This window comes from Anguilla rostrata, chromosome 16, assembly GCF_018555375.3.
Source record: "Anguilla rostrata isolate EN2019 chromosome 16, ASM1855537v3, whole genome shotgun sequence".
Classification (NCBI taxonomy): Eukaryota; Metazoa; Chordata; class Actinopteri; order Anguilliformes; family Anguillidae; genus Anguilla; species Anguilla rostrata.
This window is the reverse complement of record NC_057948.1, coordinates 30,823,849-30,850,546: the sequence shown is the minus strand read 5'-3', so window position 1 is coordinate 30,850,546 and position 26,698 is coordinate 30,823,849. Positions and strand designations below refer to the sequence as shown.

Sequence of the window (26,698 nt, the reverse complement as noted above, 5' to 3'; positions counted from 1 at the left end):
CTGTCATATCAGTGGTTTGTATCACACGTTTAAATTTTGATGTTTTTTTTATGTTTGCACTGTTCCTCCGTTTCTTCTAGCATAACCATCGCCTATTAAAAAGCAGTCAAATTAATTTGTTTTCAATTGTAACTGTAATGCAGTCTGCTTTCACCCATGCACCTTTCAAAATACCCTCCTCCACATACGCAAGTGAGAATGAGTAGGAGAGAGGGCAAAGAGTGACAGTCAATTTAACCACCAATGTCCATTTAAGAGACAGACCAGCCATACAGATTCCTAGGCCACGTTTAGATACTGTGATGGTGCGATAACCTTTCTGACATTTAACCAATTGGAAAAATAAGTGAGGAAATGCGTACATTTGCGTGTACGTGCATTTTTACAACAAGCACTTAGTTCTTGACAGGAAGGTACTTAAAACTCAATCCAAGGGACCCACCACATATGCTGGTTTTCATCCATAGCATAACGAGCCAATAGTAATGACCCGTTGACTTCTTAATTAGACAATGTCTCCGGAATGATTCATTCTTAAGGGCACATTATGTCAGAAGTGGCTACGGATGCCATAAAGAATAAATTATCATCCCAGGACTTTTAATCAATCGGGTGAACTGATGTTTTAATTTTCTGTAATGTGCTGTACGACAATTTTTAATTGATTCAATTACAACCTGACAGGTGAAATCGTTAGTGCAGGTGTGATGACCGTGCCACTGAAACACGGAACCATTTGTGAAAATGTTCAGAGACCGAGTGAACGGTATTGAACCAAGCCTGCTTTATGTTGTAATACGCAGTTAGAACTTTTCTCAACAACCTCAACTGATCAAGATCTTGGCTGAGAAAAAACCAACATCACAGTAGGTCCCCAAATCAGAGTTTAAAAACCACAGCCTTGCACCTATAGATACAATAGAGAGACAGACACAAGGCACCATTTCTACAGTTTCCTTTTTATTTGTACACTACCAATTAAGAGCATCAGATGCAAGGTATTCCCTTTGAATATCTCCAAAAAAAAAGCACTGCATTCTTAAAAATTACAAAATGTTAAAATACAAAATGTACATGAAATTACAACACAAGGCCTTGTAAACATCTTCCAGACCTGTACTTCCCTTTATTTTACAAAATGTTAGTTTTTTACTTCTGTTTTCCCCAACCTTTAGGAATGACCACCATCTTTAGAGTATCAAAAATATAGTTCTAGAATGTTCTTGTCCATCAGAAGGATCTTTGGTAACGACGAAGAGGACGGTGGCGCGTGTTTGACGAGGGCCACTGGACTGAGCTCCAGATCACCATGGTGACGGGGGGCTGCGCCCGTCCCGAACCGGTCTCCGTTCTCGCTGTGCTGCCGCCGGTCGCTCACGCAAAAAAGTTCATCCTAAAAACGATTCCAAACCCGCTGCACGTAATTTGAGTTGCCGGTGTGACTTAAAGCTTGACATTGAGTTAAGGCTTCATTACAATAATTTATATTATTTTCAAAAAAATTTTAAAAATCATCCGACGGGCCACGTGCAGTCATGGCATGAAGTCTTTTTTTAAAAAATGAATATATGCAAATGTTTCCACACATGGACATGAACTGGAAGTGTAAGAATTAAATGCATATGAATATATGCCCCAGCTGACACCTCACGTGTCTCATCCTGGTGTTGCAAGCTTACATTGCATAGTCTAATGCAGTCCTGTGCTGTTTCTCCATTGAAATTCAAAGAGGATTTTTAACAGTCTCGTATCTACAGTTTATTGGAACAAACACACGTACACACGCACACAAAAAACACAAGAATCTATTAAGACGCTTGCACTGAACCCTTTACAAGGCGGATACACAGAAACAACTTATTCGTATAGGAATACACATCTCACGTATTTCTACCGTAATATATTAAGAGCAACTATGCAGCTTCTACGTCTATAGGCAACAAGGTTCTTTTGAAAGGCATCCGGCAGGTTTTAGTGCATAGCGAAACGTCGTCTCGTCCTGATTTCAGCGTGACTGCGCAGAGTCACCCGTGCTCCTCTACAATACTGCGTCAGCGCTGCTACGTGTCACAGGCTTGTGAGCACACCTCCAGAGATCCTGTACCAGTTTCTTAAATAGAAAAATACACACGCGACAGTATCGTCATCAAACGAACGAGGAGCACTTAAGGCGGAGAGTAAAAGCGATGCTGCATAGATCTGTTTTACAGAGTCCCCTGAATTAACAAATGAATTTGCAAAAACAAAAATAATAAGAATAATAATAATAATGAAATAATAGACAGAGGCAGCTCCAGACCTAACTAGTTAACTTTCACAATTGCAAGCTCCATGCAAATCTCCCTATGACAGCTTTAGCAAACTCAATGTTTTATCACTTTCTTTCTACCTGGCTTCTGAGTCACACTGTTTGGATCACAAACACAATGTAGATTTCACATAGGTCACATCCTGCCAGCTTTCCTTCGTCATTATTGCAATGCATTCTACATCCTCCTGTGAGTAGATCAGTATCACTGCAAACCTAACACAGCCTTTCACGAAGGTTTGAGCAGGGCTGGGAACCCAAACCCTTCGCCCCGAACGGAAACGAGACGCGCTGGGGTGAGAACACGCTATCCAGTGTGGACTTTTTTCTAAAAATTAGTCCTGAAAGCACTGTCCGTGAGTAAATGCATTAACAGGGCTAGAAAACCCCGGACACTAGAGGGCGCTAGAGGAAGCAAATCCACTACACCTGTCTCAGCACACAGCAGGACGGGCAAAGCCACTGCAGATCTCCAGCGCTGGCGTGATGTCACCGGCTGGACCAAAGCTCGGGAAATGGAATGAGAGCGGATTGGATTCAGGAGTGAAGCAAAGGGGGCGGTTTTGTTCATTGTGCTTAGTTTCACCTTGTTCAGTGGAAAATATTATCTCATTTATACCAATAAAGTCTGCATTGTGTTCCCCGCTCATAGCACAAGCATAATGCTCAATCCTGAACCCGCGGCTTGCTCACGTACATTTAAAGATTCACTTTATTTCTGAAAGGCACACAAATTCTCCTGCACGTCAGTAGTAGAGCAGTATTGCATCGGCAAGCTGAATGACCCAGTCTTTCACACCATTTCCCATTCTGTACAAACTGGCAGGTTTCCTCACGTTACAGAACACTTACGCATGTATTTTAATATTTCACACTATATTTCTGGCTTCCTGAAGCAGACAGGTATCAATGCGTTATCTAGAAGAGTACCACTTCACCCAACGCATGTCATAAGCGCTGCAAAATCCTCACCAGACTGTCCACACATAAAAACTTTTTCCTCAAGCTACAACGGTTTTTTTTTCCTATAAGCTTTTTAAAAATATTATTATTTAACTCAAAAGTCAGCTATATAAAATGTAACAATCGTTCAAAGCTCCTAAACGCGTATAAGGCATTTGTGCTACCTGAATTAGGGGAAAAGGGTCAAATGTATAGTTATCTACAAAGGTGAAGAAGATCAGAAATGTGGAATGTTTGCATATTACAAAGCCCACCTCAGCTGCAGGACGGAATGGTGTGTGTTGCGACCCAGCGCCCCTGGCCTGTGTGAATCGCGACCCAGCGCCCCTGGCCTGTGTGTCGCGACCCAGCGCCCCTGGCCTGTGTGAATCGCGACCCAGCGCCCCTGGCCTGTGTGTCGCGACCCAGCGCCCCTGGCCTGTGTGTCACGACCCAGCGCCCCTGGCCTGTGTGAATCGCAACCTAGCGCCCCTGGCCTGTGTGAATCACAACCCAGCGCCCCTGGCCGGCGAGGAGCGCGACCCAGCGCCCCTGGCCTGTGTGTCGCGACCCAGCGCCCCTGGCCTGTGTGTCGCGACCCAGCGCCCCTGGCCTGTGTGTATCGTGACCCAGCGCCCCTGGCCTGTGTGTATCGCGACCCAGCGCCCCTGGCCCGTGATTGGCTACACCATTTAAGAACTCACAGGGCACTGTGAGGGCACGCAGGCCTCCTGTAGGTCAGCCCAGACTGGCACACGTCTGTCTGGGGACACAGTGCCGTCTGGGCAGGACAGGGTCACACGCCCATATCCTGCACTTCCTGGTTACGGTTTCCATCTGAACCACAGCAGGAAACCGGTGGGCACCATCGGTACCCCACCCCCGACCACTTTGGACAAACACATACGCACATCGTCTCCTAGAGACAGCTGAACAAGGGCATGCTCAATGCTGCATAGTAGGCACGGGTGTGTGGTGTGACAGTCAGAATACCTGTGACATCATTAAATTGTGAATGATGGGAATTTGGGCAAATATCCCATTTGATGCTTTCACAGGTAGTACAAATCGGCCTAATATTTACAGCACGTCACCAGAATGTGCATCTACCTTTGCCAGCCACACACTCGGTGCTTTTTTACGTACCGTGTGGTGCCCACATCTGTATTTATTCCCCCCAGTACTACTCACCGAACCTTGTGTGCGTGTGCGTGTGTGTGTGTGTGTGTGTGTGTGTGTGTGTGTGTGTGTGCGTTTCACTGGAGTGCTTGCACCTGCAGCTGGGGGTCCAGGTTCTGACTGCAGCAGGTTGCTAGGAGGGGTTTCTGTCCGTCAGTCCCCACTGGCGAAGGCCACAGTGTCAGAGCTTGGAACAAAGGGGCGGGGCTTGCGGAGCCCTGCCTTGGCTGTGGGCGGGGCTAGGACTGGCTGTGCGCTATGGCCGTAGGCAGGGTTAGGTCTGGCTGTGTGTTGCTGTGGGGCCGTGGGAGGCCGGGGACTGGGACATGTCTCTGCCGATGATCTCATTCACTGCAAAGGAAAAAAAAAAAGAAAAGAACAAAAGACAGACACAGGGTCATTCAAGTTACTCATGTTACTCATGACAGGAGGCAGATACTTATATTATTTAGTCTGATTATATGATGTTCTCAGAACGACAGAACGTGTCCTAAAATGCATTAGCTGCCGTGTAGCTGCCATTTAAAACCCTCGATTCAATCCTGACAAGGAAACCTGAGGATGTACTGCTCAGTCCTGTATTCTCACTCTCAGCCACATGAGGGAGACATTGCACATCTTATAGACCGTTGTTGCTGGTGTTCATCTGCTGTGTGAATATGTAGTTCAGACACGGCATGGCTGAGTAATTATAAAATCAATGACTAACAGAAAAGGCCAATTCACACACTCATACTCACACACACATGCACACATATATAACTCAAAACTGTAAAAAAGACATGACAAATAGGAAAGAAACTATTCTGATGCAAATTTTGCGGTGTTCTGTCTGGACCAGTATGTTAAATAGGTTAGACGTGGCCTCTGATAGTTTGCCTCATATAAAGCTGACCACAACACACAGCTGTGTTAATATAATCCACTTTATTTTATGGACTCCAGGGCAATCAGTCCATTTACTTAATTATTTGTTGTAATGGAAAGAAAACATTTCAATGTTCTGCTACACATTTTGATTATCGCTATGAAAAGCCAGTATAAAACAAACTCACTGTGTCACCATATGATCGCTTTTCCAAGGAGACTAAGAGCTAAGATTTGCCAAGAGCAGTAATTACTATGGTAAATGAATAATATAGCCACCACTCTACAGCTCGACTTTTTCAAATGCCAACTGCTTAAGAACTGCAGCAGTGAATTTCTCCACACATCTGTCTGGCTATTTCACTGCAGGACGTTTAGTGACTGGCAGTAAAAATAAAGGTCATGAAATTAATCAAAACTTCAAAAAAATGTCCATGAGGGAATTCAATCATGTACAACAATAACAGAACAAAGAACAGAAAAAAACTGTTATGTTTGTGGGGAAAAAAGCAGTACATGTCTTCCAGCAGTGACTGTACATCCAGCCATTTTTATAAATACGTGAGCCGCTTCGTTGAAATGCATTAACCCGAATATACAAATGTCAATGAATTTAGCTGATAATGGCTCAATAAAATGGAAGTAAAAGCTCAACAAACAGAAACCACAAGCACATGGTGTATAACGGACAAGAAGCCAAGACTCTCGCATATTGCCTAAGATACGACACCCCCAGGTTAGGAAGGCTGCCACTGTTTAATGGACACGGTGAGAAGACAGCCTTGTTCCTGCATGACAGCCACGGACCCCTTGCCTGCTCTCGCCATCACTGGCGTGTGCTTCTCTCGGGGTGTCCCTGAGAAACATGCAGAGTTGAGACCGCACGCGCGCTCTCTCGCTGTGCAAACCGTGCTCCAGGACAGCCAGGTACCGCACACCTACCTACCTACCTCCCTACGGCTGCTCTGTTTGCCTCTATTTTTAGAGATAGCCCGTCTGTGCATTTACCTCTATATCAGCAACTTTATTTAAAACATGAAAGGAGACGCAGACGGAGTGGCCAGGAATGCTATTCATAGACTGTCCGTGAAAACGGCGCCAGGCTTGTGTGCGTTCGGACGGAAGCCAAGCAAGCGGCAGGTGACAGACGCACGGACAGGTAACCGTGTCACCTGTGCTGGAGGGACTGGCATTGTCACTGGTCTGAATGACTCAATCAGCAGGAGCTGTTATTACCCTGCTACAGCTGTCCCTCTGTGCCCTGTACACTTACACACACGTGCGCGCACACACACACGCACACACACACACACACACACACACATACACGCATGCACACAAACGCACACACACATTTGCACACAAGCGCACACACACGCACGAACACACATGCACACATACACATATGCACGCATGCACACACACACACACACACACACACAGAATGCACTAAATACTGCAGAGAACTTGTCTAGGATAAATTACCATTCTACAGCTATAACTGGGTATTCAAATTTGAAAGCAAAAGGAAAAAATAGGTGCTAAAATGCTAAAGATAATTAGCTAGAAATATAATTTCTCTCATTCTGGGGCCATCGGCTTGATGTGCATAGCAGCACACGAGACTGAATAAAACCCCTATCTGAAGTGAGAAACTTGTCTAAAAGAGCTACTTTCAAGCATGATCAGCCTTTCATACACTCACAGCTATGCTATGAGTAACGGGGATTTTGAGATTCACCAAAACATAACTTTTTCAGTAACCTGAACACGAAAACACGGGGCACCAAGCCCTTCAGCACAGGCGCTCAACATGCAGCAACATACAGTTTCCCTCACAATTAAGATCGAGCGGACTACTTTTGCTGGCAACTAAATATCCACTACGCCAAAAGTCTGTCATCACATATCATATCAAAGGTCATGCATTGTATATCATATATCATACATCACATCTCGTATATGTCTCGAAGGACGGCTCTGTTGGCTGCCCCGCTTGCTCATTCAGTGCAGCCCGTTTAAAAAGCACTTCCAATAGCAACAGACATCAGCCCGTTTACACACCGCTGCCCGTGCCTCTCCCGTGTGTCGGTGACAGGAATTAGGCGAGAAGTCCGAAAAAAATAATTTAGCGAGCAGTAAGGACCCTAAACGGAAGGTGTGTCGCTGTTACAAGCAGTTTTAAAGCGCAGGAGCTGTTTACTGTTTACAACACTGTTCTCCGATGGGTTGGCCTGCTGTGTTGGCCATTAAGGAGTTATGCAGCGTTGTCCAATGACCATTATACGCACTTTTGTACGTCACTTTGGATAAAAGCGTCTGCTAAATAAACGTAATGTAATGTAATGCAATGCAAAGACACCCGCCTGACTGCAGGATGCCAGGAAATCTCATTTTACTTATAGTCGACCGTAGCCTCGGCTTTGGGAAGATTGGCGCCATGAAACGTCGACGAAATGGTAAATATTGTTTCCGTCCGAGCATATTTGGACATCGTAGAATACTGACAACTGCTATTCAAAGCCATGTTATCGGTGGAGGATATTATCTATGAGCACTGACAGATAAAACTGAGTGGCAGCTGCTGCTCTCTGTGTTTGTTTCTCGTGACGATGTGAGAGAGATCTCGGGCTACGCCGCCGTCAGAGATCATCCTGTTAGCGTGGGCGGCTTCCTTTCACTTCAACTGACAAATACGAAAAAAGGGCATTATTACACTTCCAGCCTCACGATGATATTGTTTACAGCAGACACTTACCACAAACAATGTACCGAAGAACACAGAAACGCAACGCCGCCCAGACAAGCCGTTCTTTTTTTGGCTTGTTGTTTGTTTGTACTGATGTTAGGTAGCTGCACGTACTAGCGAAAGCAACTGGAACAGTGCAGGTTCACATTCAGAACGTACATACTGATGCCTTATCATTAATTTACTACACAAATCCGTTTACAGCCATGAATAAATAAATAAATAAATAAATAAATAATAAAATAAAAATTTCCAAGGAAATGTTTCTGATTGGCAGTGACCATGCCTGACTGACAGTGCACTGAAACTCACAGAATGCCAGAATGGTAGAATGTATAGACATAATCCTAACCTGTTACATTTCTTTGGGTTTGCACACAACAATATGACTCCAGAGAAAATAAGATAAGATAACGTAATCAGACAGACTTTTTGGTCTAAACGTCTAATTTATTCATTTATGTTTTTTTAAAGGTAATTCTAAGAAGGTAAAATGTCCATTATTTTTTATTAATCTGAACAATTTTACAATAACATAAGGGATTAATACATTATGGTATTGAGGCCTAAAAGGAATACTCAAAATGACAATGGAAATATACACAAGACCTCAATGAAATACAAAATGCAACTACATATAAAATTGTACGAAATGTTGAAACGATCCCTATCCATTTCTGATTTCAGATTCCATAACGTGCATTTATATGCCGCGGTATGATTTTAGTTTTGAGAACGCGAGGCCTCGGCACGCTGTCTCAGGATAATCGGGGTTCGGTAAAGGAGTCTCTGCGGGCGTATATATTTAGAGAAGAAGCGCTCGTTCAGGACCAGGCTTCGCACCTCTCCTCCCACACGCGTGTGCGGGCGCGACGCCGCGTGCTCGCCGAACGCCGCCGCCGTCCTCCCGCCACGCCGTGTCACATGTCACACTTCAGCTTTCACACGTCGCGTACCGATTCGCCAACCGCCAACCCGGCGACGCAGAAACATCGCACAACATCAGGTCGCTCCTCGCGATCCATAACTCCTATGGCTTACGTACAGGCTAATATAATTAGCATGATGCAGTATGCATGACAGTTTTTTAGCAAGTGCAAACTATTTGATTTTACACAACATACACCGAGTTAACAAACTGAAAGGATGTGCTCAATTCAATTAGGCCACCGTTCTCTCACGTAAACCAGAGAACTGAACCTGAATTCAAGCTGAGAGGCATGCTATAATTCCGGTTTGCTGCCACAGTCCTTCAAGCCTTCAGATGTGTGATTCACCAACCTTCACTCGAATGCACCATTAGTCATTCGCTGAAAAGGTGATCCCCAGGTCTGACTGTGCAGGGGACATCCCTAGATCATGACCGCCCTGCCCTGCATCTTATTCAAAAACGCACTCATGAACGCACAGAGCGTCTGATGTTTCCCTCACCCCACCAGTCTCTCTCATCGCACCAGCGAATCACACGCCACGTGGGTATGGCCTTCAAAGTGTGCTCTTTCCCAGCTGAAGTCATCCTGCTTTCAGAAGCACACTGACAAGGCTGAGCCCTCAGTGGGGTTCACTGCAGGGACCTGAGGAAGGGAGGACTGTCTGCTCTCTCACCAAACTGCACCATACTGAAGAGCCTGTCTGACTGGGATGGCATTAAAAAAACAAGACCAGGTCAAAGCCTAGTATATGGCTGGACCTAACACACGCGATCCGGCCGACCAATGGTGTGACTTCATAACTCGGCCGACCAATGGTGTAAATTCATCACTCAGTCAGTCAGTCAGTCAGTCAGTCACAGACATTCGCGTTTGTAGGGCTGGTCCCGCTGTTGCGGTCCAGCCAAAAAACCAGCCACAGCCCAGCTTATAAAATCCCAGGAGCCTTTGAATGTGAACGCACAAGAAGGACAATACGCACACACAACATCAGTTTAACTGACTCTGTGTGACCAGAGGTAGATGTCTTTCTCAGAAACAAAAATATCTTGGCGAATTTAAACATTTTAAACACGAAACTAAAAAATAAATAAATAAATGCAAAAATAATTGCCTTTGCTTTTTGAACAATTTTTCCATCTCAAAACTTTATTTTCTTAATCTGTTCATATTTCCCCCGATACCAATTGACATAAGTTTGCTGAAAGCTGTAAAGAAATTCAGACACCTTCTGCTTAGCCAAAATAAGCAGCTCCGATAAACATTCTGCAATGACTACGAAATACCAAGGCAGCTAAAGTTCACTGACAATCCCCAATGCCTGTATAAAAATACATGTAAGTAGTCTTTCAGTGCTTATAAATACAACAATGCTAAATTACACTGTTCTTTCCTTCTAATGGAAGAAAGCATGCTATAATGGAAAACCTTTGTACCGCAGACAAGCAAAATCGTGTATTCCACCAGACGACGCTGTCATAAAAACAGGCTTGTTTCCACTTCAGACAACCTAAAATCTAAAACATTTCAACAGCAAGCCCGAACGAGAGAATCATCCAGAAAAAAAAAAAAAAAAAAAAAACAGACAAGCTACGGTACATGAATAAATGGATCTGTCAATAGACCTTATTTAGGTAAGTAGGCTGAAGTCTGGAAAGCTGTTTTTGCCATAGCACAAAGGTAATGAAATAAAATATTTTTAATATTGACTACATTTGCTTGAAATCTGATTATGAATCACCTAAAACAGGACAAGAACAGGTCAGAACAACAGGTAATTCCACTGGCATGAAAGAACCCATTTTATATGATTAACTGTTGCGGGCAACGGAATGACGTGACTGAGTAACAGACACAATAAGAACAGCGACAAAAATCCGTTTCTGTTGCACAAGAGCAAATGGAACACCGGCTTACCCGTTTACGAAGGCCAGCTCAGGTGTGAAACTACCCAACCTGAACCCAACCGGAACAAGACGTGCTCCTTTGGGTTAAAGCACAGTAACTGCAGCAAAGAGTCCTACCATGCGGCTAATCGTCCTGGTAGCACAGTGGAGATGATGTCAGCCTCATTACTGTATGGCTGGGTGTTGGCGGAGAAGCCAAGGCCAGGCCTTAGCCTGTTCTACAGGACATGGATGAGGTTCTCACTGATCGTACAGAGGGAGAAGGATGGGGAAAGATGGCCATCTGTGCTCAATAGGGTCAGCGTCTACAGCGGCCTGGTGGTGTTACCAGGACCCTCAGCCACCCTGGTGACTCATTTCCAGGTTTCTCACCCCAAGGGCCTGATTTACCAAGACCTTTAGCACCACGCAAAACCAATAACAAGACCAATGACTGGTTATGGCGTTTTTTTTGCACCAATCATAGGTTGCATTATCAGTTTTTGCGTGTGCTAAAAGGTTATGTACATGCGAAAGGTCCCCCTAAAGTCCCTGTGAGCGATTAACCGGACATCTCTGACGTGTGCCGTGAGATGTCCGGCCTCTGGAAAACACCGTCGGCCAGGCGACCCTCCAGGGGGGTCAGCTCCCGTTTTCAGCCAGAAACGGTGCACCACTGTCACTCTGAGTCACAGGGCCACAGTCATTGTCAAAAAAAAGGACTTGAAGGACAGGGCTGAAGTGTGAGTTATGTTCACCCCCGTGGGTCTGGCTACAAGTCATTATACGCGTGGTGCGATTTATATTTCCCCACAGCGCTAAGCCTGTCATTCAGTGGCTGCGCCCCTGGGACGTGTGTGCACACTAATGGCTGCTTTGAAGATGGCTAGCGTGACAGTGAGAACAGAAACTCACATAATACACCACATTAACACAAACTACCCCATTTGTCATTAAAAATGATAGACGACTTGTGTAATTATTTTTAAATGAAAACAATATACTGAAACATATTTGGTTACTACAGTATTTCCTGTAATGTCATTTTTTCGTCCTTTCAAACGACTTGGAAGGAAATGGCAGCTCGTCTCACATCGAAACACAGAGAGAAAAAAAACAAAGGGGGACACAAGAACTCATAACCGCAGTATCTACACTTAAAAGCCTTCTCTTCAAAGGCGCCTGTCTAACGTACCTTAGCATTTAGGGTACGGAAAGAAAACGCGCGGCTCTTTTTCCAGCTAGCAAATGTCCGTGATTGCTTTTAACGAGCCGAATGCGGCAGAAATCGTTTTATTTATTTATTTATTTTTAACTGTAGCCACCGTTTTTTCCAACGACGAAGAACAAGAAGTGACGTTATTAATTCCGGCACAGGTCGGGCAGCGGCTGCGATGAGGGAGACAGACCGGGAGAGACACGGTGGCATTCTGACCTAACGCTGTTCTTCCATTACGGAAGATGACAGTAGATTGCTGACCCAAATGGTCCACAGATGGGGCACACAGCCACCATATTCTACTGATTGCCGAAACTTTGTCACAACAAAGTCCCCTGGGACGCGTGTTTGCGCTAATGGCTGCTTTTAAGACGGCTCGGTGAGAACAGACACGCGCACATAATACACCACCGTTACACAAAGTACCGGATCTGACCTTAAAAATGTTAAAGGTGACTTGCGCATGTATTCACAAGCGAAGGCAAAAAAATAACCAGACACAGGATAAATCTGGCTGCAAGAATATCATTGTTTTTGATACATCATTCAGCCAATTTTGGGGGGGAAATTCTGAGTACAAAATCGAGCCCCAGCATTGCCTCAGCATCCGATGTAGGCGTAGTTTTAAAATAAAAAATAATGTTCCAACAATATAAAATATAATTTCAGCTCATAAGTTTATTGAGATTTCAGAATTTGTCTGTTGTTTATTGTATAGGCTGCTGAAGGGAAGGGAGAGTCCCCAGTGCACGTGCTCAGACAGGTCGTGTCTCTCCAGGTCCCCGGCCCAATCACAAAGCTGCGCCGAAGGGCAGTGGATGTGATAAAGAGCCGCCGGGCCTGTCGCGGCCGGGGCAGCACGGTAACAGCTGCGCTCGCAACTGCAGCAGATTAGCCATCGCGGGCACATTTAGCCCAGTCAGCGAGTGCGCGCGAACCCTGAGAGAGGACCGGCGTCAGAGTCGCCCCGCCTATTATTAACCCAGATCCCCGGGCGGCAGCTACGCGCGGCTCTGCTGGAGCGCTAACAATGGCTCGCGCGCGCATATGGCGGATACGCGGCGGGCTCCACCTGCGCCGACGCCGTAAACAGCGTCCGCCGCCAGGTGATTCATTAAACCCGCGGGGGATTTATCCCGCCGCCGAGATCGTCCCGAAGCCAGATCTCCGGCCCGTTTCGGGGCAGCGGGGTTTTAGAGGTGTCCCGCGCGTGACGTCAACCCGGCCGAGACAGGTGAACAAACCTAAGCGCTCTAATCCATCCCGCTGAGAAGCCACCGCCACCACTTCAGCCCTGCACTGTAAACAAGAGAGAGCTGCTGGCTCAAATACTGCAGTACAGCAGCAATTACCATACCAAGACAGGCACACTTATTGAAAGATAACTGCATGTTTTTTTATGGCCAATACCTGTGCCGACAATCTGTTCTGAATAATGAAATTAGATTACTATGAATGTTAAAATTTAATTCTGCAATTCACTGCTGTAATGGGCACTCATTAACACTACCTGATGTTTATTTGTGTAGAAGTCCATACTGAGAGAGTATTGGAAAACAAGGTACAAAATGCTAATTGCAAATAACCAGTTAATTAGCTAAAACGGTTAGGTCAGGATCACCATCTTGCCTTTTTCTCATGAAGATATTCAAAAACAAAAGAATTCATACACCTACATTTTTTTGTTAATAATGGGAAATTATTTGAAAAATGCATGACCAATCTTACATATTACCATTTATCTTTTTATATTACTATTTAAGATTTTAACTGCATTGCTTGACTTGCAAAGCATGTTACCAAAAGACAATTTATTCTAAAATGATTCAAATAACATATTTAGCACATCTAGTCATTCATTGTGAATTATGATTAAATTTATTCAATCTTTCATTTTAAAGAGAGGGGGAAATGGCAGCTAGCACAGGGCATTGTGGAAAGCAGGTTCTGACTCTTATTCTGGTAAAACCACACAAAAATGACAGAAACTGGAACATGCCACCTCAGATCATTTCCACAAAATTTGCACAGCAAATGCATTTGGCATGAGTCGTCACACAATAAAGGTCACAGGTTCGATTATCGAGCAGGACCCTGCCGTTGTACCCTTGAGCAAGGTACTTAACCTGCACTGCTTCAGTATATATCCAGCTGCATAAATGGATCCAATGCAAAAGGCTGCGTAAAAAAGTTGTGTAATTTGCTCTGGATAAGAGCGTCTGCTAAATGCCTGAAATGTAATGTAACCACTGCTATATTCCTTCATTGCACATGAAACTTGAAAGTCCCCAGAAAGTGATCATCTCAAGGGGTTCACAGCTTTTAGGTACCATGGCAATGCATGCAACAATAAAAACACATACTTAAGAACACACTTAAGTTAAGTCTCCACTCAGTACTAATATAATCTCAAAGTGACCTGAACTGAAACAGTACAGGGCAGCGCTAAGCAAAACAGATAGCTGGGTAGTGTCACTGCGCTCACTGTACCCCACGTATTCTTCTGCACAGAAATTTGTTGATCTGTGCATAAGATCACTGAATTTTTTTAAGAAATGAAATTTTTATCCAAATTCACAAGCTTGTGTCTACCACCAACATAAAATAAAACACAGATTAAATATTAGAGGGTATTAAATATAAAACATTTAACACCCAGAAATCCAACACAGGGAAAATTAATCAGAAATAAATCAAAATTATCACATAATAATATAATTATATAATTAACGCAACAGGAAACTCAGACTACGAAAATAGGCAGGCTGTTGACACAAGCAAGCTGAACTGTAGTTTGTACAGCAGTACTGAAACAAGTATTGAAGCGTCTGTGGTGGACTGCAAGCATCCTTTCAACCAGCAGTCACATGACCGTTCTATCATCAGCCCTGTCAGTCATCAGTCACATGACCTTTCAATCAGCAGTCACATGACCGTTCTATCATCAGCCCTGTCGGTCATCAGTCACATGACCTTTCAATCATCAGTCGTTACAATGATCAGTCACATGACACGCGACAAGGCCAGCTTCACGGAGCACGTCCGTCCCACAGCAGCGCGCTACACGCTAACACTCTGAGCTGCCTGCATGCAGCGCTGCATGTTCCAGCCCATTCGGTGTGGAAAGGGTCACTTTTTAAAAGACTACGCGGTTCCAGCACGCTAATAACAGCTCCGAGCTCAACGGGCTCGCACAAACCGGGGGGGGGGGGGGGGGCTTGAGCAGCAGTCTCCTCACAGCGAATCACTGACCCTCTTTAAAAATGAGTCACCCGCTCGCCGAAACCCTCAATAAAACATCCCACGGCGTCACAATGTTACAGTTACTATTAATAGTGGCCCCCTGTGGGGAGCTAATCCCATATGGAACCTCTTCGCAAACTCACACTTTATCTCCCCAAACGGGGTCTCCCGAGCAGGGCCGCAGGGGCCGCAGGGCCGCGGCGTTTCGGGCGTGAACGCGCCCCCGGCTCATTTGCATGTGCAAAGGCGGGTTCGGCGTCGACGCGATCGCGGCCCTCGGTGGGATTTACACACGCGACTCGTCTGAGCGCGCGAGCTTTTCGGGGGAAGAGTAACCTCCCGCGTGACTCGCGCGCCAGAATTCCCAGCACTGCTCACCTCGGCTGTTCATTAACACACGGCGCTGTCACCGCACCGTCCGGCCTGTGAGTCACGAGAGCAAAAAGCCCAGATGACACACAAACTACAGTATTTACTGCCATATACATATACACTGCCTGGCCAAAAAAAAAAAAGAAAAGTCGCACACTCTAATATTTCGTTGGACCGCCTTTAGCTTTGACTGTGGTGCGCATTCGTCGTGGCACTGTTTCGACAACCTTACGCAACGTCGCAACGTCTATCTTCGTCTCGCATTGACGAGGGGAGGGTCGAACCACTCCGCAAAGTTCTCCAGCGCATCCCAAAGACTTTCAATCGGGTTAAGGTCAGGACTCTGCGGTGGCCAATTCATGTGTGAAAATGATTCCTCATGCTCCCAGTACCACTCTTTCACAATTTGAGCCCGATGACTCTTGGCATTGTCGTCCTGGAATATGTCCATGCCGTAAGGGAAGAAAAAATCCATTGATGGGATAACCTGGTCATTCAGTACATTCAGGTACTCAGCTGACTTCATTTTATTGCCGCATAACGTTGCTGAGCCTAGACCTGACCTATTGAAGCAACCCCAGATCATAACACTGCCTCCAGAGGCTTGTACAGTGGGCACTGTCCAAAAAAGGCAGTGTACGTAAAATCAATGTTTAATCAAAAAGAACTGCGCATGAAACGTCAGATATATTATTAACTATGTATATTGTCAGGCAATTGAATAAGTATACATGCATGTGTATTTGCAGGTATATTGTTTTAAAAGTATGTTATACAACAATATAAACACTACTTGAATGTTTCAAAAATGAGGACTGTTTTGCCAGTTGATCTTTCTGAAAAATGACCACTCTGTTCCTGAATGTACCACAGCAAGAGAGACCTTTTCCACCTGAAGCACGCATCACTAAAACCCTCTTGAGTCCACACCCAGCTCACGCACAGACAGAGAGCACTCATGATGGCTGACCCACTGTCTGAAAGCGTTCCCACATGCTGATACTTCTGCATTGTACCCCTTGTGTGAGCTCGCTCTGCTGAGAACATCAATGTGTTCAGCCATTAATCATGTGGCTCTTCAGATGTCCCAAGCACTTTATATCACAGGGCCCCTGGGAACCTGAGTACCAGCCAGCCAGGCTGCGCAACACTGAGATTCAACACTGAGATTAGCAGGGTGCGTAACACTGAGATTCAACACTGAGATTAGCAGGGTGCGTAACACTGAGATTCAACACTGATATTATCAGGGTGCGTAACACTGAGATTCAACACTGAGATTATCAGGGTGCGCAACACTGAGATTCAACACTGACATTATCAGGGTACAACCTTCAGAAGGACTGCCAAGCTACTGCTACGCTGCTTAATGTCCTGCTTTTTACACACGTCTGTATTAAGGGGTGCAGTGTTGATTCTGGGAAACAGATCCCCCCTGCTTTTGCCCCAGTGTGTGCTAGTGCCCCCCCCTGCGAGGCTTCTTCCTCTGAAGGCAGAGCGGGAAAGACTCTTACCATCGTCCAGGGTGATGTCCTGCAGGCCGATGGAGTGGAAGCCCAGCTCCTTGTCCTCCGGCTCCTGCTTGATGCTGAGCCTCTCCTCCTCGGGCGAGAAGGGCGGCTGGGGGCCCAGCGGGGGCACCAGGGGGCCGACGGAGGGCAGGCTGCCCACGCCGGGGCTGCCCGCCTGGGGGGACGGCAGGTGCACCAGGGGGCTGCTGGAGGTGGGCGAGGGGGAGGAGGCGGGCCCGCCGGGGGGGGACTGGTAGGGCAGCGAGTGCAGCTGGGGGGAGGAGGGCCCCGAATGGGGGAGGGGCGTGTGGGTGGGGGAGGGGCAGGAGGCGGACCTCTGGCCCATGGGGTGATAGGGCAGGCCGTGCTGCAGCTGGCCCCTGGGGTGGGAGGGGGAGGTGACCTGCACCGGGTTGGGGCAGGGGTAGCCCAGAGAGTGCAGGTGGGAGAGGGGCTGGCTGCCAGCGGACGGGGGGGTGGAGCCCGAGTGGTAGGCCACGCCCAGCCCCAGGGGGTCAGGCTGGAAGGGCATGCGCTCGTAGGCCTGGGGGGAGCCGGCGCTCATGGGAAGACCGGGCTGGCCGTTGTACGGCAGGCTGTGCTGCAGGGGCGGGTAGGAGGGCCGCGAGGGTGGGGGCGGGGCCATAGGCGGAGCCGAGTGGAAGGCCAGCGGCGAGCCAATCAGCTGGCAGCTCTGAAGGTGGGGCAGCTGCTGGAAGGGGGCAGCCATTGGAGGGTACAGGGGTGGGGGCGGTGCCATGCCGGGGACCAGGCCGCGGGGGGAGCCGTCGGGGGAGGGCAGCTGGGTTCGGGCCGGGTGGGTGAGGGGGAGGGGCAGGGGCATGGGCGGGTCCAGCTCGTCTCTGTGCTCTTGTTTCACCATGACTGTGGAGGAGAGACAGCACCACGTCAAACTAGCGCTGGAGCTCACCAGCTTAGCTACACAGCCATTTTTGACTTCCCCTCATTAATATTCTACAGCACATTACAATCAGCTGGAATACAAACAGAGGAAACATATTTATAAATAGGGAGTTACTGCTATTTTTACACAGAAAATTTCACTTTAATCCGTTCGAGGGACACAATCAAGACAGGACCAAATACCCGGAAAACGCTGAAACACGGAAGAACAAAGCTACAATCCCTCATTGTAGCGCTTCTTGTGCAGTGTTACTATATATATGGGCCAAGGCAAACATTCGGATGACAGAAGAGATCAAGAGATTTTTTTTTTTTTTTGGAACTTTCAGTATGAATAACACATACGAAGAACTTGCTCCAATTCAAATGCAGATTCCCCTTCTGAGGTCTTTTCAGTTGCTCTGTCGTGACGACCGACGCATCGAGAGGAGCACGTTCATTCAAATGTAAACCGAACGCGGCGTGCGACTAGAATAGCGCGCAGCTCTCCGCCCCGGGAATGAGGAGGAGTGCGTAGATGGAACACAGTAACACAGCGTAGCCTATTTACCAATCTGGTGCTGACCAAACAAACGGCGAGGGGGGTATTTTTATCCGCCTCTCGAGCCCATCGGGGCATATGTTGGCCGTCCTGGTGCCATCGTGCAAAGCTTCTTTTTTGGCAGACGGCAGAAGGCCCGGAAGCCATGGCAGCCCGGCAACAAACAAAGAGGGGAAAAGCGACACGACCCCCACCCACCCTGCACTGCTACGTTCCGCCAAATTTAAAAAGAAAAGCGCTTCCCTGGAACACCGCATGCCGTCAGAGAGGACAGTAAACACGCTCGTGTTTGGAGAGCCCACAGCAGAGTGGAAAGGGTGGAATGACAGGGCAAAGCGGCAGGGCGGAGCTACAGGATGGAGCACTAGGGTAGAGCTATAGGATAGAGAGGCAGGGTGGAGCCACAGGATGGAGCGGTAGGTGGAGCTACAGGGCAGAGCGGTAGAGTTACAGGACAGAGCTACAGGGCGGAGCTACAGGGTGGAGCGACAGGGTGGCGCAGTAGACAGAGTGGTAAGGCGGAGCTACAGGACAGAGTGTTAGGTGGAGCTACAGGGCGGAGCTACAGGACGGCGTGTTAGGTGGAGCTACAGGGCGGAGCTACAGGACGGAGTGTTAGGTGGAGCTACAGGACACAGGACGGAGTGTTAGGTGGAGCTACAGGGCGGAGCTACAGGACGCGAATGTTAGGTTGGAACCGCTACAGGAGCACAGAACGGATGTTAGTGGAGCTAAGGCCACAGCACGAGTGGTTAGGTGGAGCTACAGGGCAAGCGCAGGCGGGTTAGGTGGAGCTACAGGGGAACTAAGGAGGAGTGTTAGGTGGAGCTACAGGAGCACAGGAGCGGAGATCAGGTGGAGCTACAGGACACAGGAGGCGGTTAGGTGAGCTACAGGGCGAGCTACAGGTGAGCGAGGGTGGTAGACAGAGTGTAGGGGAGCTACAGGACACAAGGCGGAGTGTTAGGTGGAGCTACAGGGCGGAGTAGCAGAGGGTGGTAAGGCGGAGCTACAGGGCAGGAGCTACAGGCGAGCTACAGGACGGAGTGAGGTGTAAGGCGGAGCTACAGGACACAGGCGGAGTACGGGTGGAGCTACAGGCGGGCTACAGGACGAGTGTTAGGGGAGCTACAGGACGAGTGGTTAGGTGGAGCTACAGGGCGGAGCTACAGGACGGAGTGTTAGGTGGAGCTACAGGACACAGGACGGAGTGTTAGGTGGAGCTACAGGACACAGGACGGCGTGTTAGGTGGAGCTACAGGGCGGAGCTACAGGACGGAGTGTTAGGTGGAGCTACAGGACACAGGACGGAGTGTTAGGTGGAGCTACAGGGAGGAGCTACAGGGTGGAGCAGCAGAATGAGCAGCAGCAGATGAAGCAGCAGCAGAGCGTGCCTGGCGCAGTGACCGATGAGGACCTCTCTGTTCTGCCCTCCCCCGCGCCTACGCGTTTCACGCCTCTCCTGCGTTAGCGGTCTGAGCGACAGCGCCGCCCCCGCGCGGCCCACCGCTAATGAAGCGCCGCGGCGGTAACCACGTCCCGCCCCCGGCACAGCGCCGCACTGGCAGGGCGCTCTGGAGAGCGAGGGCGTGCTTCCTGCCAGCACCGGCGCTCCCCTCTGATTGGCCGAGCGCGCGGCTGATCGACGGAAAAACAGGAAACGCTCGGCGAGCGGGCAGGCGCTGCGCGGGGAACGTGGGCGTCAGGACAGGCGCTGCGGTAATGGCAATCAAGAGATTCCTCTTTTTTTTTATTCACCATTTTCACAAACTCAAAAACAACAGCACGGCTGATCATAAGAATGTTATTTAAATGAATAAATGTCATCCACTAGATGACGAAGTTTCAGATGATTTCTTTCATCCAACCCCAATAATGCATAAACAGCCAACTTTCACTTTTGTAGATAGTGCAGATAAATTCACCGCACACATTTCCTGAAGAGTACACAGAATGTTAATATATTTACAACCCTGAAGCCTGTGGTACTGTTAAAATGACATGCATACGGTATGCACATGAACAGCTGGCAGGTGCAGGTCTAACTGCTAGTCAAGGAACCCCCCTCCTTAACCACATGAAAAACAGTCAGCAAGAAGGAAAACTCTTCAGAAGTTTCAGCCCAAATGGCTGTGACTGCTGTTAACGTGTTCTTCAGAGTTGTCAGCGTTGCGACTGGCCGGTGAGAGCTACCTGACAGGTAGGTGAAGCGCTGCGATTGGCTCCTTTTCCTCTTCCCGTTACAGACGTAGAACTGCACCTGGACCGCTGAGGTGAGAGCCTTACTGTGGTACGGAGGGACTTCAACCACAATGGTGGACTGCAGGGGAAAAGACCAAACTCTGGTCACACACTTAGCACACCGACCATTTCACTTCGGCACTTAGGGCTCTCCCACCTTTCACTGTTCACAATGGCATCTGAGAGGGCATTCATTTTTTTCTATTATTATTTTCTGGAAGAAGTCAACTGCAATTTGAAAATGAACCCCAGAGAAGTGCTCTTGAACACAGCAAGCAGATACTGAACCAGTGGCTCACTAAACAACTGTAAAGTACACACACGCCCAAACTATTATTTTCTCAAAGATGTGCGTCTGATGCAGTTTTTTAGTTGCAATCCATAATGATCTCTTTAAGAGGTGTCTCCCCTCTGTTCAATAATATCACAGCACAAGCTAAACAACAGTGGTTCAAAGTGTCCAGGCTCACAGCTCTCCCATAGACAGGGATGATGTACTCACTCCTTGACTTTTTTCCCGTAGAATCTTTGCATCCACTTCCCACTGAGGACGACCATCTGGAGGAGATAAAAATAAAAGATTAAAAATAAAAACTCGTAACATTTACGTTGTTCGTGACGGTCCAATCGTAATTCTCCCCCGGCCTGGTTGGTCAGCGACCACGCAGCGTTTAAGAACGAAACGTTTTCATTCGAGAAAAAAGAAGACTGATGTCCCCTGCTCAAGCAAGTTGTCCCTGGCATGGAGCCAGGAAGAAGAGGGGAAAAGCAGGGCCCACATTAAAGGCTTTAAACGCTGCTGACCAAGGCTGAACCACAATGCTCCCCCAGACCCACGGGGGGGGACCCCACTTCCGGAGGTCCTTCTAAAAATACAGACAGTAGCTTTAATGTGACATAAAATAATAAAATAATTTCAGTCATTTTCGTAATTCCTTTTTCTGTAGTGTGCCCTTTCCAGGGAATAAAAAGGATAAACAATGCGCTGGTGAAAAATATTAGAAGAATTCGATTACACATTTACATTGCCTCTCTCAAATAAGGATCAGCACCAAATGACCTCACAAAAACTAGGAGTTTGTATAATACTTGTACTCAAGATATAAACAGTGACTAATGATGTCATACTTGTGGACACTAAAAAAGCCCAATGGGACCTATCAAAGAAAAATCCTGTGGTTTGGTTAAAATGAAGTAATGACTGGTGGATTACCTCCATTTTCCTGAATAGAATAGAATAGAACAGAACAGAATAAAGTAGAATAAAAAGAATAGAATAGAACAGAAAAATATAGAAATAGAATAACTTTGTACCATGTCCAGTGTATGGCCACACATGTGTAGGCATAATTTAGAAAACAAGGCAAACACTTGTCAGTTTCTTACAGTGAAAAGTTTGTTATTATTATGCAGTGGAGTGATCTACTTTAACGGCTCCCTCTCACGTTTGTTGGTGAAACAGGAGAAGTCACCTGCTGAATTCGTACAGCTGGCTGCTGCAAAGCCCCAACGTCACACCCGCGCGGGTCCGATTAGATCTCGCACCTGCGCGTCTCCTTCGCCAAAAGGCTTCCCCAAACAACCACCGCGTCCTCCTTTTCACGGGCCAGAGTGTTCGGCACTGGAGGAGTCAGCCTGCACAGCCAGATATTCCCCCCCCCCCCGCCCCGCCCCGCCCCCAACGCTCGCCTGATTTCTGCTTGCAAATAAACGGCGTGTGGACACGCGTGAGTGGCAAAACCAAGCTGGCTCTACCACTGCCGGCCCTGCGGCCATTTAATAAAGAACTGAATAACGAAATACACAAAAGCTCCCGAAAAGCAGCCCCCCGTCCCCCGCCCCCCCCCCCCCCATGTTCACTGCGGAGTTTTCACTCAGTCAAAGATTCAAACTGAAAAGGCTTTTTTTAGTACTGGGGGAATGACCTTGGACTCTGACACGGATTTTGGCAGCGCCGCGATGCCTCCGCGAGCTCGTGTTGACGTTTAGCACGCGCTGGAGAAGAGGCCCACATGGTACGGCCTGAAAACGAGCCCGAGTAAGACCCTCATACCATATCGGGAGATGATCGTCAACCTGCGGGGGGGAAAAAAGCCTGCATTGTGTCAAAAAAGAAAATCCAGTAGCAAAGGGCGACGCAGAGAGCAGAGGGTTTCAGGAGACAACAACACTGCCTCCAGATCTTTATATGGAAATAAAAGTTCAGCTTGAAAAAAAAAAGGAAAAAAAAAACATGTTTACATGCAGAACTAAGTATAGCGCCCATTAGTGTTTTAGTGTGTTATCATTTATTTAAACAGATCTAACTATGATCCTTAGCTCATTTATGAAAACTTCCTTTGGCAAACAGGCCTGCCGCATGAGAGATGTGCAGATCTTATTTCTCTTTTTCATTGGCTGTCGTGGCAAGCGACAGCTTTCAGTGCAGTACGTTTTTTTGATTCTATCTGTCTGGTTACCTCCCATCAATTCCGATAGAACAAGAGGCAAGAAAACAGAAAAAAAGTGCATTTAAAAAGCTGAAGAGCCCAACAGCGGTGCCTGTGACGTTGAGGAAAGAACCCAGTCTCCAGCAGGAAGGGCCTGAAGCCAGAATCGCCCCGCCTGTCGAACCTCTAAACCCACGCCCCGCCCCAACATTCCCCACGTCCCCTGTCACTGCTCTGCTCCCTAACCTCCCTAACCTCCCTAACCTCACTCACACACCCCCCCCCCCCCGACACGCAGAACAGGAGCCCGCTGTCTGGACACAGAGCTAATTAGAGGAGCGCGTCTCAGGGGTGTTTAGTGAGGTCACTGCATGTGAAATCAATCAACCGCCCGCCGCACCACGCCCCTTTCCCCCTGCATTTAACACTAGGAGTGTGACGGGGTCTGAGGAGCAGTGTGATTCGGGGGGGGGGGGGGGGTCTGGGGTTAAAGCTGAGGAGCAAGTATCCGTCACCCCCCGGCACCAGCCTGATGGAGCTGGGCGTGTCCCCAACAGAAATCGATGCACGTCATCTGAATGAAAATAAGAGCAAATCCAGGATCATTTCGCAAAACTAATCATTCATAATCACATCAGTCTTCACTTCTGTGTATGCATGTATGTACAGTATAGTGTGTGTGTGCATGCGTGTATGTACGGTGCATGTGTGTGTGCGTCTAATGTAAGCATTCCTCCCATTAGGTGCAGTCACACATCTGAGAAGGTGAAACCCTAAACAATGGGAGCTATTCTTCTCTGCATTCACAACGAGAACAGAATCCCATATTAAACGAGCACGTCATGTTCACACTATTGTCCTATTCTGGAACACAAAGGTACTGAAGCTGCCGTCTCTCCGACTTTCCTTCTGACGCGTTTCCAACGAAATGAAAGATTTCCCTTTCCTGCGTAACTTACGGAAAAAAACAACATTCCAGCGAGCTCTAATTGACACATTTTGGCGGTTCCATCAGTCCCAATAACTGCAAGTTCTCTCCATGTACAAACCTGCGTCCATATCTTTCCACTAAATACTGAGGGGCAGGCAGGGACTAGTTCACCCAAACGCCTCCTCTGCAGTGTTTCAGCGCAACAATTGCCTTTGCTCGCACTTGTAGAGTGAGACAGGGAAAATGACAACTCCACAGAGCTCCACAGCCTTCACTGGGTAAAAGTGCATCAGCTCACAGGGTACATATTTGCACACTCGAGATGCAACATCCAGGATCAGGGACACAACTCATCAGCAGAGCAACTTAAAATCAGCCCTAATTCCTCCTCTACATCATCACTGTTGGACTGCTATTCGAACCTGGCTCAGCCAGGGGCATGCTGGGTAATGAAGGTGCGCTGCAGGGAGTGCGATGTGAACTCACCCGGTCCCTTTTCCAGGAAGATGACCTTGGTCTCGGGGAAGAAGTTGGATCCTGTGATGACCATCTCCTCTCCTCCGCTGACTGAGCAGCTGTTCAGGCTGTACTTCTCCACCTGGGGCAGCTCCTGGGCCGAGCGCTGGGCTGCACGAGAGAGGAGAGAGAGAGCAGGTCAGCATCCAGCATGCGCACGCACAATGCACACACAATGCACACACAATGCACACACAACGCACACAACACAGGTCAGCATCACACGCAACATGCACACACATGCACAAACAGCGGCAGGCACACAATACACAGGCACATAACGCACGCAACACAGGTCAGCATCCAGCATGCGCATACACAATGCACACACAACACAGGTCAGCATCCAGCATGCGCATACACAATGCACACACACAGGTCAGATCAACGCATCACAATGCACACACAATGCACACACACAACGCACACAACACAGGTCAGCATCCAGCATGCGCATACACAATGCACACACATAACGCACAGGCAGGCACACAATACACAGGCACATAACACACACAACACAGGTCAGCATCCAGCATGCGCATACACAATGCACACACAATGCACACACACAACGCACAGGCAGGCACACAATACACAGGCACATAACGCACGCAACAGAGGTCAGCATCCAGCATGCAGGCACACACACAACGCACAGGGACGCACACAATGCACAGGCACATAACACAAACACACTAACGCACATGCACACAGGCACACACACACGCATGCACATATGCACGCGCACACACACACAAATAATACATGCATACACACGCGCACACGTATGCACACGAGCACTTAAAACACACGCAGACACACATGTCAGTAAGACACTACTGCACTATGGTGCGCATGTCTTTCATGAAGCACAGTAAAATGTGCTGCAGTGAAATGTCTGCTCCATATGGCACGTCATAAACACGTCGATACCACAGAGTCCTCGGCACGGCGTTCGCACAGCCGCGATCGCCACATGACGCTGGTCACATGACTGCTCTTCCCACACAGCCGTCAATAAGCACTCAGCTGCGCGGCCCCACAGGGGTCGGACCGCGCACTCTGTCTGAGCTCCCAGCATGCGATGCACTGGTCAATATCAGCACAGACCTGAGGGGAGTGCATGTACCCAGCCTGCACCACACGGGCTGCACGGCTCGGCCTGACTGCCGCGGTCCACTTAAGTGCTTTAGAACCACACCACAGTCAGTTTAACCTCTCAACATGAAGCTCACGCTGTGATACTCACACGCACGCCCACAGAGACAGAGACAGAGACACACACGCACGTCTGCACGCATGTATACACACACACACACGCACACACACACGCACGCCTGCATGCATGCATACACACACGCACGCCCACAGAGACAGACACACACACGCACACATGCATACACACACGCACGCCCACAGAGGCAGAGACACACACACACACGCACACACACACGTCTGCACGCATGCCCACAGAGACAGAGACACATGCACGCACGCCTGCATGCATGCATACACACACGCACCCGCAGAGACGGAGACACACACACGCACACCCAGAGAGACACACACGCACGCATGCCCATAGTGACACACGGACACAAAGACACACACACACAAACAGACACAGACAGACACACGTACGCATGCACACACACACACACAAACACACAGAGACACAGACACAGACACACACAGACAGACAGACAGACACACACGCGCACACAGGGAGTGGGGAGGAAACAGGACTGAAACAGTAGACTGGCATACGCACCCCACTAACTGCCAGTCTGAATTATGAGTCAGTGCGTGCGTGTGTCTCACATTCATGGCTGAAATACTACAAGACCGAGCAGATGCTCCCAAACAGAGCGAGCATCTGTTCAAGGACCTGTGTGCCAACAATGTTCA

General features: G+C 48.0%; 1 protein-coding gene across 3 annotated transcripts in view; it reads right to left on the bottom strand.

Annotated features, from left to right (window-relative positions):
• Positions 1-939: 939 nt before the first annotated feature.
• LOC135242482 (nuclear factor of activated T-cells, cytoplasmic 3-like) overlaps positions 940-26,698 on the bottom strand; it is a 61,570-nt gene continuing 35,811 nt past the window's right edge. For all 3 annotated transcript variants that reach the window (XM_064313536.1, XM_064313535.1, XM_064313537.1), the window contains 5 exons: positions 24,758-24,898; positions 21,414-21,469; positions 20,864-20,990; positions 17,209-18,090; positions 940-4,780 (listed from right to left, as the gene is read on the bottom strand). In XM_064313536.1, the coding sequence (XP_064169606.1) occupies positions 4,704-4,780; positions 17,209-18,090; positions 20,864-20,990; positions 21,414-21,469; positions 24,758-24,898 (1,283 nt within the window). In that variant the 3' untranslated portion in view covers positions 940-4,703. The remainder of the gene's footprint in view (positions 4,781-17,208; positions 18,091-20,863; positions 20,991-21,413; positions 21,470-24,757; positions 24,899-26,698) is intronic.